The sequence below is a fragment of the Seriola aureovittata genome, chromosome 20 (assembly GCF_021018895.1).
Source record: "Seriola aureovittata isolate HTS-2021-v1 ecotype China chromosome 20, ASM2101889v1, whole genome shotgun sequence".
Classification (NCBI taxonomy): Eukaryota; Metazoa; Chordata; class Actinopteri; order Carangiformes; family Carangidae; genus Seriola; species Seriola aureovittata.
This window is the reverse complement of record NC_079383.1, coordinates 11644353-11657124: the sequence shown is the minus strand read 5'-3', so window position 1 is coordinate 11657124 and position 12772 is coordinate 11644353. Positions and strand designations below refer to the sequence as shown.

Sequence of the window (12772 nt, the reverse complement as noted above, 5' to 3'; positions counted from 1 at the left end):
AACTTTCAGAAGTCTTTTACTTCCGATTACAGCATTTATTTTTCTACATTTTGCGCAGCATTAGTTGTGAAATCAGGCCTGCATTTTTAAATCTTAAATTTCTCCTTTCTTTTTTTTTTTTTTTTTGGGCTGTTTTTATTATTACATTGAAATACTGCCTTTGGAAGTGAAATCAAGTTACCAGAACTACTATTGAAGTTTGAATTTTGATGTCCAAACAATGCTTCCTCACAAATACCCATACAACATAGCATTAGCAATCAATGGCTCAACGTAAACCTTTTACCCAGGCTGCACTTACAATATTCACCAATGATGTGACACACATAACACACACACACCTACACACGCACACACAAAAGTAACCGAGTATGGGCATTGGCTATGGGGAGGGGGGTTAAGGACATTCAGCTCCTCGAGTCGACAGCCCTAATTTAGGAGACGGATTCAATCACACACACATACAGAATGCAAAACGCTCCAATCACTGGAAGAAAGAAGGAAAGAGCCCTCCATCGCTCTCCCTCTACCCTCACTGTCCATCTCTACTGCTTTCTCTCCTTTGCTCTCTCTTTCCTTTCTCTCTCTCCCTCTCCCTCTCTTGGACAGGCACTCGTTTGGCTGTGTTGATTGAAAACAGGTTTTAGATTTGGGGAAATGATAGGGGGAGTAATGGGCGCGCTGACGAAAGGATAGCCCTTCTCCTATAATGGGACATGGAGCGTATATTTCCCCCTTGGACTCAAATAGACGCTACTCCAGCGCTCTGGGCGCGCTCAGTAGGCGTCAGCCACAAGGCCTCTTTACCCATAGTTCTCCCTGATTGATGTCACTTGATTAGAAAGGGCCGCTGGGCCGAGTGATTTATTTATTTGATTAAATATTTATGTATGTATGTTATTTATGTATGTATGCCTGAATACTGTGAGTGTGTGTGCCAGGCTGGACCTGAGTGAGGCAGCAAAAGAATGAGACAGCAGAGGTAAATATAACATGTAATCAACAGATGACCACTCAGAAGATGGAGGGAGCTGAAATAGTGGGATTGGACTGGTGTAGAGGAGGGAGGGAAGGGAAGGAGTACTAACATGATTATAGCCTCCATTTTTGCTTTCTTTTATTTCTGTCTTTGCCCAGATGCAAGAAATCATCGCCAATCAATTCTTGACTCTCCTCCTTTCTTTATGTTGCTTTGCAGTGTTTTTGATCCACTCTGCGCTTTCTGTTCCCGAGCTTCAGTTGTATTTTGTACCTCACAAAACGACACAGTACAGTATATTTGTTACTGTGTGGTAAAGCCCTGGAGATGTGTGCTCACAGTTTAACGTACATGCAGAAGGCCAAACATATAGTGCATACAACAAAGATGAGGCAACATTACTGTAGATTCTGGCGGAGCAGTTTAGCATCTTGTCTCGCAGCCAGGAATCAGTCCAAAGACAGTGATGAGCTAAAAAGAAAGACGTTTCACATGTGCTGTCTTTACACTTCCTACTTCAAAATCAGACGCACTTCATATGCGAAGGGTTAACCTTACAAACAATACTGTAGACCAGTGGTTCTCATTGATACACCTCAAAATATATCCTGTTTGACATGTTACAAGTTGCATATGTCTGTGAGTTTGGAGTGGTGAAGCCAATGAGTAATTTTGGCTTCCTAAATTGGTTGATTAACTAATTCTTGCCTCCTGTACACTGTGACTGCTGGTTTATCATGTTTCATTCTGTACAACCTTCATCAGGCCTGAAGACGTCAAACTATTATTTCCCACTAAAAAAAGTAAAGATTAGAGAAAAGTTCTGGGTTTCTCAAAAGTTGGTAACAACAACCCCCTGACACATAGTGAAACCTTTTTAGATTTCTGTCAATACACCAAATACAAGAGCTCATATCCCCGTAGACATGCAGCAAACATTTCAGTTTGGATTTATAATTACTACATATGTCTTTCTGTGCTGAAGTTAAACATCTGTGTGTTAAAGTTGGTGGTTCAGTTTCTTCTTGAAATGGTAAGAAAAGTGTCTCAGTGGGCTGTAAAGGACCACATATGAGGGGACACAGAACAGTTCTGGAGGGACTGGGCCACCCAGGAGCTGTGCATCATACAATGTCCGAACATCATAGTGTTTACTTGTTACTGGCTTTATTGCGCCTCCACAACCAAGTACTTTCCTGTGTTCTCTTAGCTGCCAGTCCATCAAATCAGGGTTTTCTAAACACAAGCCCTCCGCTTTGCCCGAATGGTCCCAAAAATCTGTTTGAGAGGCAGAATATGTGGCTGCCTTCTGTCTGTAACACCCAGCACTGTTCCGCTACCGGTGGTGTGCAGCACCGCCCAGCACTCTACAGAGTTAACATTCACAACAAGTCCCCTTTTTTACTGTTCGGACTTGACTTGAGTCACAGTGACAGCCACAAAAATGTGGAGCGAAATCGGACAGAGGAGTTTTCATTTAAATATATTTTCAGTATCAATAAGCAAATCATTTTTTAATAACAGACTTAATAATTAATTATATTGGTAGTTTGCATTAACTCACTGCTGTTGTTGCCATTCTGTATATGCTGTCTTGAAGTTACACTTAAACATAGTATAATGTCATGTTGATGATATAATGGAGGAAATAACCGCATGAGGCAACATTAGGTGTTTAGCTCATCAGAGCTCCACAAAACAACCATAACTGAACTGAAACACACATTACTCTTATTTTGATGATTATATTTACATAATTATGGCTGATAATGATATTGGCTGGTATGATTTCATACCAAGAGCAAGATATTTTCGCCCACAAATAAATAAATAAATAATGTTCTAGTTAATATAGTACTTGGAGGATTGCATTAGTTTTTTTTTTACCCAGCGAGGAGGTCACATTTACAGCAGATGTGTGTTTTTGGATAGACAGGTGTAGGTCACTGTGAATTGCTCAATGGTTTACATTGTATCACTGTATCTGTTTGGCTTGTCGTGTAACACTGACAAACCAGTGTCTCCAGCAAATGATTAACACACACACACACACACACACACACACCACGGCTTTTCTCACATAGATAACAATACATGTATACACATACTCATGCTGCTATAAAGTATAGGTTTAAGGTGTTATCCCTTGGTCCTGGGGCAGTAATACCCCATATTACTGCATTACACACCCGGGGGGCACACTGCTCAGATTACAGGGAGGAGACATAGAATCCTATACACCCTACTCTACTCTGTTGTCTATGTCCACGCATAGACCGGTATCTCTGTGCGAGGGTGTGCATACCTATCGAGATTTACAACAGCGTCTTGGTTTCACCTGTGACCAGCAGAAGAGCTGGGTAGACATTGTGTTAGTGGGGAGAAGTTTGAAACGCAACCACTTGAGCTCAGTAGTAGTTAACGTATGGAAGCACTGGTCTTCTTATATGACTTTTGATACAGGAACAGAAAATGATTTGATCCCGCAAACAAGTATTGTCTGCCAAAGCCTGGTGTATCTTACTCCTCTGCCACACAGCTCCATAGTTGTCCGTAGACTGTTAGGAATATATCAGTGAGCCACACTGTTGAACTGGGCGACATGTTCCTCCATTGCTGTGAACATTTTGACTCAATTTCATTCAACGTCCTGCTGCCAGAAATGCCTACCAACGCAATAAAGGTGTATAAATCCACACCTGAAAATAGAAATAGTCCCCAACAGATTTACCATTTACTTACTTTTTAAAAAACTAACTTCAGTCCCACTCAAGTCTCCACCTTCACTGGCAGCCAAGACAGCGGTTCATAGTTGTTTGAACTGCTAGCTAAAGTTAGCTTAGCTAGGCTTCAACTGGTGCAGTCGAGGTGAGGAGTGACAGAATAGATGATATGAATGTCTACAAGCTTACCAGAAGTAGTATTTCTACAATTGCTACTCTCAGCAGCATGTTCTCAGTCTGGGGGGGGGCACATAGTGAACAGAATGACTGGATTTTCTCTGGAAAAAGTACAATAACTTCTGCTGCAACAAACACTAGAAAATAGGACCAGGATCATTAGATAGTAAATAATAAATATGTAATTTAGTAACTCAAAAGGTGGATTCAGTGAGATGACACTCTTATTAAAGATTTAAGTCTTCAGTTGGAATGAATGAGCTTGAGACTGAGAGCGACTCAGAGGAGAGGAAGATTGGAAAATATCGAGAGACGAAATAACATGTTGGTTTTGGTTTATTGTCAATAGAAAACAAAGAATATCACCAGCCTTATGTTGGCATTTACTGTTGTTTACTAAACCCTTGGGCAAAAGTGTATCTTGATATTCTACAATACTTCTGTTATTTATTTTTGATGATATCTGGTTATTTATGTTTCACTCAGCCATTCACAATGTGTATGTTTACACGTGTACTGCACATCCACAATAAAGCACATTAAAGTAAAAATAGCTTCACATAAAAGAGCTCTGAGCCAAAGCTGAATGTAATTTGATCAGTTTAACTGTGTGTGTGTGTGTGTGTGTGTTGTGTGTGTGTGTGTGTGTGTGTGTGTGTTTGTGTGTGTGTGCGCACATTTGCAAGTGTGTGCCTGTCTTATCTACATGTACATTGCATTTTTGTGCCTGATTGCTGCGACTAAGTAAAACATGGAGGTAATTTCATCCGCTGCAGGAGATCTCTAATAGATTATACACGCACACACACAGAGGCGCGCACACACACTGAAAAAAAAAACATGCTGTCCGTCCCTTAGCTGGGAACATCCCGTATCAATGACTTTCAAATCATTTCATGTCACTTTTCCTCTCCCTGTATCTCCCCTGCTCTCCGTTTTTATCTCCCCCTCCCTCCTTTCTTCAATCTATCTGTTGCCTTTCTCTTCCCTCCATCACTCCTCCCCTCCAGGTCTCAATCTTGAGTGTGGGCAGTATGATTGCGTGTGTGAGCAATAATGTAATTTCGCTGCATTGATAAAATATAAATTGTCCTTGAGCTGCGCTTTTCTAATGATCCATTTACCGACAGCTTCCCCGCCACCTCTCAGCGCTCTGCATTTGGTCCTCTTCTACTCTTCCACTCCTCTTCCTCTCACTCTGTCTCTATCTTCTTTCTCTTCTCCTCCCTTCCCTCTCCATTTTCTCCCTTCTCTCGCGCTCACTCTCTTCATCTTCCACGCTCCCCTCCCTTTCTCCGGCGATACAAAGCGGGGTGGCAAAATCCGCGGGTGCGATTGTCAAATCAATTATTCATTCTGTGCAATTACACTCACACAAAGAAGTTTCCCTGTGCTCCGAGTGGTGATTAAATTAACTGCTATTCCAGCTGCCCGTCGCCACCAGCCTAATAGAATATTCATGGAGGCGGCCGACGGAATGGCCGATCTCCATTAACTTCATCATGCTCACTTAATTACAGGCTTGTTATTGTATTTACACCTAGTTAGAGCGTGCAGAGCCCCGATCTACTCGTGCCCAGCACCGCCAGAGTGTGCATGAGTGTGTGACAACACCTAGTTAGAGCAAAGATAACCCCTGATACACTCACTGTGCGCGTGTGTGTGTGCGCTGGAGTCCATGTGTATGTGTGTGTGTGACAGTGAGATAGATGGTATCGACACTGACAAATTTCAGTCCGACGCTATTAATTATGCAAAGTTTTCAGCATCTAAAGCTGCATTTTTCTCCACAGTACGCTTTATATCAACATGGCATTTTCCATCTTCCATTCTAGTCTGCATCTCTTTTTTGCCATTTCCACTCCTCTCCGCTTTCCTTCATGTCTCGGCCTTCCCAACAACGCCGTCTACCCTTCTCCTTCTGCCTCACACTCGCTCTTTAAGGGAGGCTATTTATTTGAACTGCACTCCCCACTGTGCTCCGACTTGCAGCAAGGTCTCTCCCTCTTTCTTTTCCTCTCTGTGACTCTTAAATCATTCTTTTATCTGTTCGCCACACAGTGATTGAGGTGGAAAAGAGAAAGGAGTGAGGAACGAGAAGAGGGGAGGGGGGGAATTATTTTCTCCTACCTTTCAGAAATGATGACATGATTGCTTTCGCTTGATCATGCATCATCACCCCCTTCTATTCCCCAGATAAATAGACTAGTTTGTCTCTCCCTGCCTCTCGTCTCCCCTTTTCTTCCTCCATCCCTGTCCTTGCTAACATGAGGATTATCTGGTAATAGTTGCTGCTGGCGTTTAAGTCAACCACACCATCTTCCATGCGTGTGTGCATGCATGTGTGATTACTGTTTGTCACTTGGATGTTTTTTAGTCGCCATGACTGTGAGTTGGTGTGCTTTTTAAGTGTTTAACTACCATCAATTGTCTGTGTGTGTCTGTGTCTGTGTGTCTCACACTGTTGATCTCTGTGTATCTAACCTTTGTTCCCTTGGGCAGTCAGTGGACTGGTATTTATCCAGCAGCCACTAATGTAGTGGGCAGGAAGGACGAGACAGGAGATAGGGCTGTGGAGATGGCGAGGACATGACAACCGGCCATATGGACTGTGTGTGTGTGTGTGTGTGTGTGTGTGTGTGTGTGTGTGTGTGTGTGTGCACTCATGTCTTTGTACACAGCATGTCATCTAGATAAATTACAGACATGCTCACATATAGAAGTCAGTATAGCTAGAACTTCTGAAAACATCTTTTACAGATGATGACTGTTACTTTTAGTGTTATTGCTGATGCTCAGGGTTTGGATTACTGCTGAAACAATTGGTTCATTAATTGATTAGTTAATGCGCAAAAACTTAATCACCACCAATTTTGACAACTGATTCATTAGTTAGTCATTCATCAAGCAGGAAATACCAAACATTCCCTTATTCCCTCTTTTTAAATGAAAGGATTTGATTTTTAAAAAAAAAACATCCCTCGTAGACTATTTGTTTTGTGCAGACAACGGACCAGAAGCTAAACATCTTCACTTTATTTACGTTGACCACAAGTATTCAGGAATCTGAAGCAATAACAATGAGTTTTTGGCTTTTACAATGATTGTTCTCTCAGTTGACTAATCCATTCATTGACTAATTGTTTTAGCTCTAGTTGCAGTTTTAACTGGCTATAAGCATCATTTTTCTGGCCAATAGTCATTTGTCAAATTCTTTTAAACAATAAATCTTATTCTTTTAACATGCTTGAACATTTTTCGTTTTGTAGTTTTTTATTTTCTACAGTACAAGTTCTTCCACTTCAGAAAGTTTTTAAGACCGCAAAGCTGCACTTTTACAAACAGCAGTTACGATACATGTGAAGATAACCACAGAAAAATGTTTTAAATTCCCTCTTACATGATCATTTGTGCACATTGTGCTTTTCTGATGCTTTTGTTTTGATTGAGCCTGATGTGTCTATGCACTTGATGTATTAATTCTGTTTACAATCAGAGGAGCTTATTGGACTTAATTCCCTGCTGATACTGTGATTGGTGGGTTTTTCCCTGGGCTGGGTTTACATATATATTATACTGATGCTGTCAAGTGATCAACAATTTGTGAGTTTTTTTTTGGCTCATTGTTGTTTTTTATTATAAAAGATAAAAAAACACAGTTTATGATCTATATGAGTGAGAATGAATATTGCTGTAAAATCGAATCAATACCAAACAGAACTTTCTCAAGCTCATTTCCGTCTCCCTGCTTCTTCACCAGCGTCTGCTCCAGTCATCTCACTATTATTCCAGATGTAACTCGCTGCACTCTTTGGTTTGATAGTGTGTTATTACTTGGTTTCATGATACTTCATCCACACTTGACGCTCAGTATAATATTGTAAAGATTTGATTTTGGTGGCCACCCAGCCCAGGATAGTCAGCTCTCTGTCTTCTGTCTGGCTTTATTACGGGCCACCTGAAGGGATAACAGGGACATGATATTGACTCCATGCTCTCGTTGGGCTTTTCTATCGATCTTATGATCCTGTGTGTGCGCACACGTGTCGCCATCGACCCATCAGTCCAATTCTGTGTGATCCCCCTGCCGGCCCTCAAAGTGATAGCAATGCTGACAGATAGCATTAGATCTGTTTGCTCTCCAGTTAAGGGTGATATGCTCCTCAGTGTTTATTAGTGACAAGACAAAGGTGGTGGGCACTCTGCTCCTCTTACAGTTGGTTTCAGCAGAAGCCAATCATAGGGGTGGAGGGGGGTGAGAGTCATCCAGGAGGGACTCGCTAATGGACATGTCGCTGTAGCCTGTAGTATTGACTTTGATGCAGTTGAGGAGCTGAATGATCTTCCACTGAGCTCCGACAATGATAACTCTTCGTTCCTTTCTTCTCCTCCAGGTTATGTAAACGGGTTGTCCAAGACAAAGGAAGTGTATCAGAAGCTGAAGGAAGTGCCAGACAAAGCCTTGGCCACCAGTGGCTACTCGGAGATTAACCTGGCCAAACTCTTCCAGGCTTTCTCCTCCCTCAAGTAAAATAACACACACACGTCTGAGAAGGCACCCCCACTAAGAGGCTTCAACGTCGGACTCAAAGCTGGAGATTTGAAAATTCAACCACATCTTCTCCTGTTTTTGGTTTTTGAATATAGCAGCGTGGATGATTTCGGGCTTTGACCTCCTGACCTCCTTATCACCCTCCATAAACCTAATGGACTCATCTTAAAATCCAGTCACTTCTTTCTCCTCCTCCAGTTTCTTCACATAGACACTCTGTACACACACACACACACACACACACACACACACACACACACACACACACACACACACACACACACACACACACTTAAGGCGTGACCCCATCACCCTGACTCTGTATGGTAAAGGGGAGTAGCAATCATACCTAAATGACAGTCTATTGTGTGTGTATGGAGGCTAGCTGTGCTCAGATGTGTGTGTGTATGTGAGTGTGTGTAAAAATGACTTATCTTCAGAGCAGCCAGCATACTCCAAAAGCTAATTAGCCAATGATAGTGACCCCGGCCACTAAGACCACTGGATGCCTGCAGCGATCGGACACTTGTTCTGATTACCACCATTCATCCCAAGCGTGTGTGTGTGTGTGTGAGATCAGACGATGAAAGAAAGAAGTAAGGAGGATACAGGGAGTGACAGGGTGAAGGAGGCCACACGTGCTGCTCCCTTGCTCTTTTGTCTCCGTATCGAACAGCTGATCTCCTTCTCCTCCACCGCCTCTGTTTAACTGATGCCATTTCATCCATTTCACTCCCTTTTCTTCAACCCTCCCTCCTCTGTGCCGATTGTGTTTTAATGTGTGTAATTTTCCACATATCCAACTTGTATTGCTCAGGAGGGTTTATGTAATGATTTTTTTTGTAATGACTAGAATATTTCATGTTGGATGTTTTGATATTGATGAGAACCTTTTTGATACTAAAATCTCAATAAAAAGCTAAATGGATAAGATGTTAATCTTGTGTCATTTGCAATGTGGGGGGGGGGGTGTGACAGATTGGGTGATGGATATCCTGTAACATCTCCATGTTTCCTGTGTTACAGTAACACACTGTAATACAGTAAACATGACATGAAAGTGACATTTAGGGCCTAAAAATGAGAATGAGAAGAATCAACAAAATATCCCCATTATGTAGAATTGGGCATCTTCATTTATAAACATATTTAAAGAATATTTCTTATTAATAAATCCCATGAAAAGACCAAAAGCTACAGTGAATTGATCCTGCTAACAGCTAGTGTCTGCATGCAGCAGTCCCATGTATTATAGAGCTTCACTGTTGTCCAAAAACTATGAAAAACACATCAGTGATCCTCTCTCTTGCACTTGGTGATATTTTCCTTCATTACCATAAACAAGGGGCACTGTAAATTATTTAAAGTTAAACCACATACTGTAAATGCTTGCTTATGCACCAAATGTGTATGAATCCACAACTGAAAATAGTCCCCAACAAATTCACCATGTATTCTTGTTTGAGTAATGTTTGCTGAAAACTACAGTGCCAAGCTGCTTTGAGAAATTACTGAGCTTTTTTTCAAAATTATTTTAACAAAACTACGTGACCTGTTTATGTGGATTTACATCTTTTTGTGTAGCGTAAAGGCTCGGCTGACACATCATTGGTTTAAGTCCTTAAATGGGATTTGTTTGCACTAAGAAAAATAGAAGCTGTCACCGGCTTTGTCCTTTCAAATTACATTATTAATTACAAAATTTTGGGGAGTTTTGCCTTACTAATGAGAGATTTCAGTGACTTCTGAATAGGAATCAAAGATATTGATAAAATCCTTTTTTATGGTATATTTAATTATATAAAATATCACAGTATCCGGTCGTAGTGCATTTGGGGGGGGGGGGGGTGTTGAGAAAAATTAGAGAAGAAAATTCAGACGGGAATGTCTGCTTTTGGCATATCTAGAGAATTAAATACCTGTTAGATTAAGGCGCTTCTTTACATTCATGCCAGATCATGTAAAAATCCAGTATTGCCGTAAAACTCCTGCTCACTGATAATAGAAGGGTAACTGTAAGGCAAGGTATATATTGTCATGTTGCGCTACACTTTGAGTTCTGTATGTATTTCCTCTGCTGGAGACAAAGTTCAGTCTGTAACTTGCTTGTTTCACCGTTTTCCTCCAAGAATTCTCATTTGTGTTAATACAGTCAAGGGATTTTTTACTCCATCCTGCGGTGTGCATTTCCATAAACACTGCACGCCTCACAAATCACTTCAAACCACTGTGACTTGTGAAGGCAACCTTAAGTGGGCTGAACACTTAAACCATGATTCACTATGCAATGGATAGAACGGGCTGTGTGTGAGAGAAAGTGTCTGAGCGCATTTACAGCCTATTGCTCATAACTTTACATATTTATTAAATCATATCAGCTCAACTACTTCTCCCACAGTTGCTTAGCCTGTTTTTTTTTTTAACTCTCTATTTTCCTTAGACTTAATCAACCTCAACTCACAGGAGATGTGCACTGTAGGCCTGCTATTCCCACTATCCAGGCTGCAGGTTTTTAAGTGAAGGCCCCGTTTTGTCCCCTCAGTTTGGAGTAAACCCAGTCAAATTGAGTCCCTGCATTAATTCGACCCTGCTAAGCTAATAAGGTCGAACAAGTCTCTTTGTATTGTCGTGTTAAGCTTTATTGCTTGTCGTTTTGACCAGCGATGGACAAGGTAGGCTTTGATGAGGGAATTAGTCCCCTATTCTGTCCCTGTTATTCATAGCGCGGTGGAACATACAAGCACCAGAGAGGGTGTCAAAAGGAGAGCTGGTCCTATTGCAAAGTGTCTCCCTTGTTGGAGCTGAAAGGGCGTTATGAGACGATAAACCGCTTAATACACTGAGCTAATTGGATGAGAGCAAGAGAGACGGGGAATTAAGGGGCGATCCGAGAGGGGAGCGGAGTGCCATGGCCCTGCTATTCAGGTCTTTCATCGGGGCCGCGGTTCTCCGCCTGGGAGGAGGAGGAGGATGAGGGGGGGGGGGGTTCTCCGCCTGGGAGGAGGAGGAGGATGAGGGGGGGGGGGGGGGGGGTGCTGTTCATCAAAGCGCCTTTTAGAGCTCCTCTCCCGGGGACTGAGTGAGGACTGATCCGGCTGAGGCTGTGGAGTGATTGGGCCTATTCTCTCAGGCAGGGACGTGGTGGGAGAAACGAGGCCAGGTAGAATCCAAATCACGGTCCAAATCAAACCCAAGAGCTGGGGGAAGGAAAGGGAGAACAGGGGAATGGCGGCGATGAAAATGGGCACAAGCCAGTGGGAAGACATTTTCTGGACACCTGGGTTAACCTGTGAGAGGCGGGCGGGGGCATTAAGGCCCAGTGTATTGACACACTGAGCCAAATCATGTAGGATTTTTTCTTTTTTTTGCAGCCAATTTGCAAGGAAATGCGGTGTGATTGGACTGTATTGACCCTTTTTATATCAACATTCATTATGATGATCATTCATGGAGCCTCATGGCCTACGTAAGTACAGGCCTGTCTGGAATGAAAGAGCACACATCCAACAAGTGTGACTTTATAAATCCAGAGCTATTGCCCCGCTACAGCATTTCAATTTTCTCGCCTTTTTGCGCTGCAAAGAAAGTTTAAGCCTTGCTCCCAGCAGGTCACCCGCCTCCCGGCATTCCCCAGATATTAGGGACAAATTGGTTTGCCATTCATTAGTTATATTCACAATAAGATTAAAACTCCCCGGACAATCTCATCAAAACCCTATAGGGCCATAAAGGAAAAAAAACACACACGCTCCACTGAGCTTGAGCAAAAGAATAGGAATTTTAAAAAACATGGTAGATGGTGGTCTGTGCGCAGGAGAAAATTGGTTTTTATCTTTTCTTTTCCCCCCTCCTCCTCCTCCTCCTTTTTTGCATTATGCTCCAAAGAGCAGCTGGGTGACTTTGTATGAGGTTGAGCGTGCGTTCATGCGTGCGTGCGCGCGCGTGTGTGTTAGGTTAAATTCATGTACAGATATAGCATCTCTCCATCCGTCCCTTATCTGATCTAATTCCATGCGTGTTTAGAGTAAATTGAATGATTAACAGGTATAGGACCTGCAGATCTATAAAACAAGAGCGCCGAAGGAATAAGAAAAGGGTGTTCACAGATGCAGACAATAAAAAGAGGGACTACATTAATCCGCGGGGTAATTTCACGCGATTTGGTCGGGTACCATAGATGGGTCAAACGGAGGAGAATAACCATTGATTGCTGTAATGGTCCTGCATCAGTAGTAAAATCCAAAAAGGGGGGGGGGGGGGGATTTGGGGGAATTAACTCTACGAGGTGTGTGTGTGAAAGCCGTTTGATGAAGTGGTTTGTTACTTCATTAATGACAAAGG

The 12772-nt window shown here is 42.3% G+C and overlaps 1 protein-coding gene across 1 annotated transcript in view; it reads left to right on the top strand.

Moving 5' to 3' along the window:
- The window catches only part of pola1 (polymerase (DNA directed), alpha 1), a 55517-nt gene extending 46153 nt beyond the window's left edge, over positions 1 to 9364 (top strand). Inside the window, exon 37 of the mRNA XM_056364833.1 lies at positions 8274 to 9364. Within this exon, the coding sequence (XP_056220808.1) occupies positions 8274 to 8410 (137 nt within the window). The 3' untranslated portion in view covers positions 8411 to 9364. The remainder of the gene's footprint in view (positions 1 to 8273) is intronic.
- Positions 9365 to 12772: the final 3408 nt, after the last annotated feature.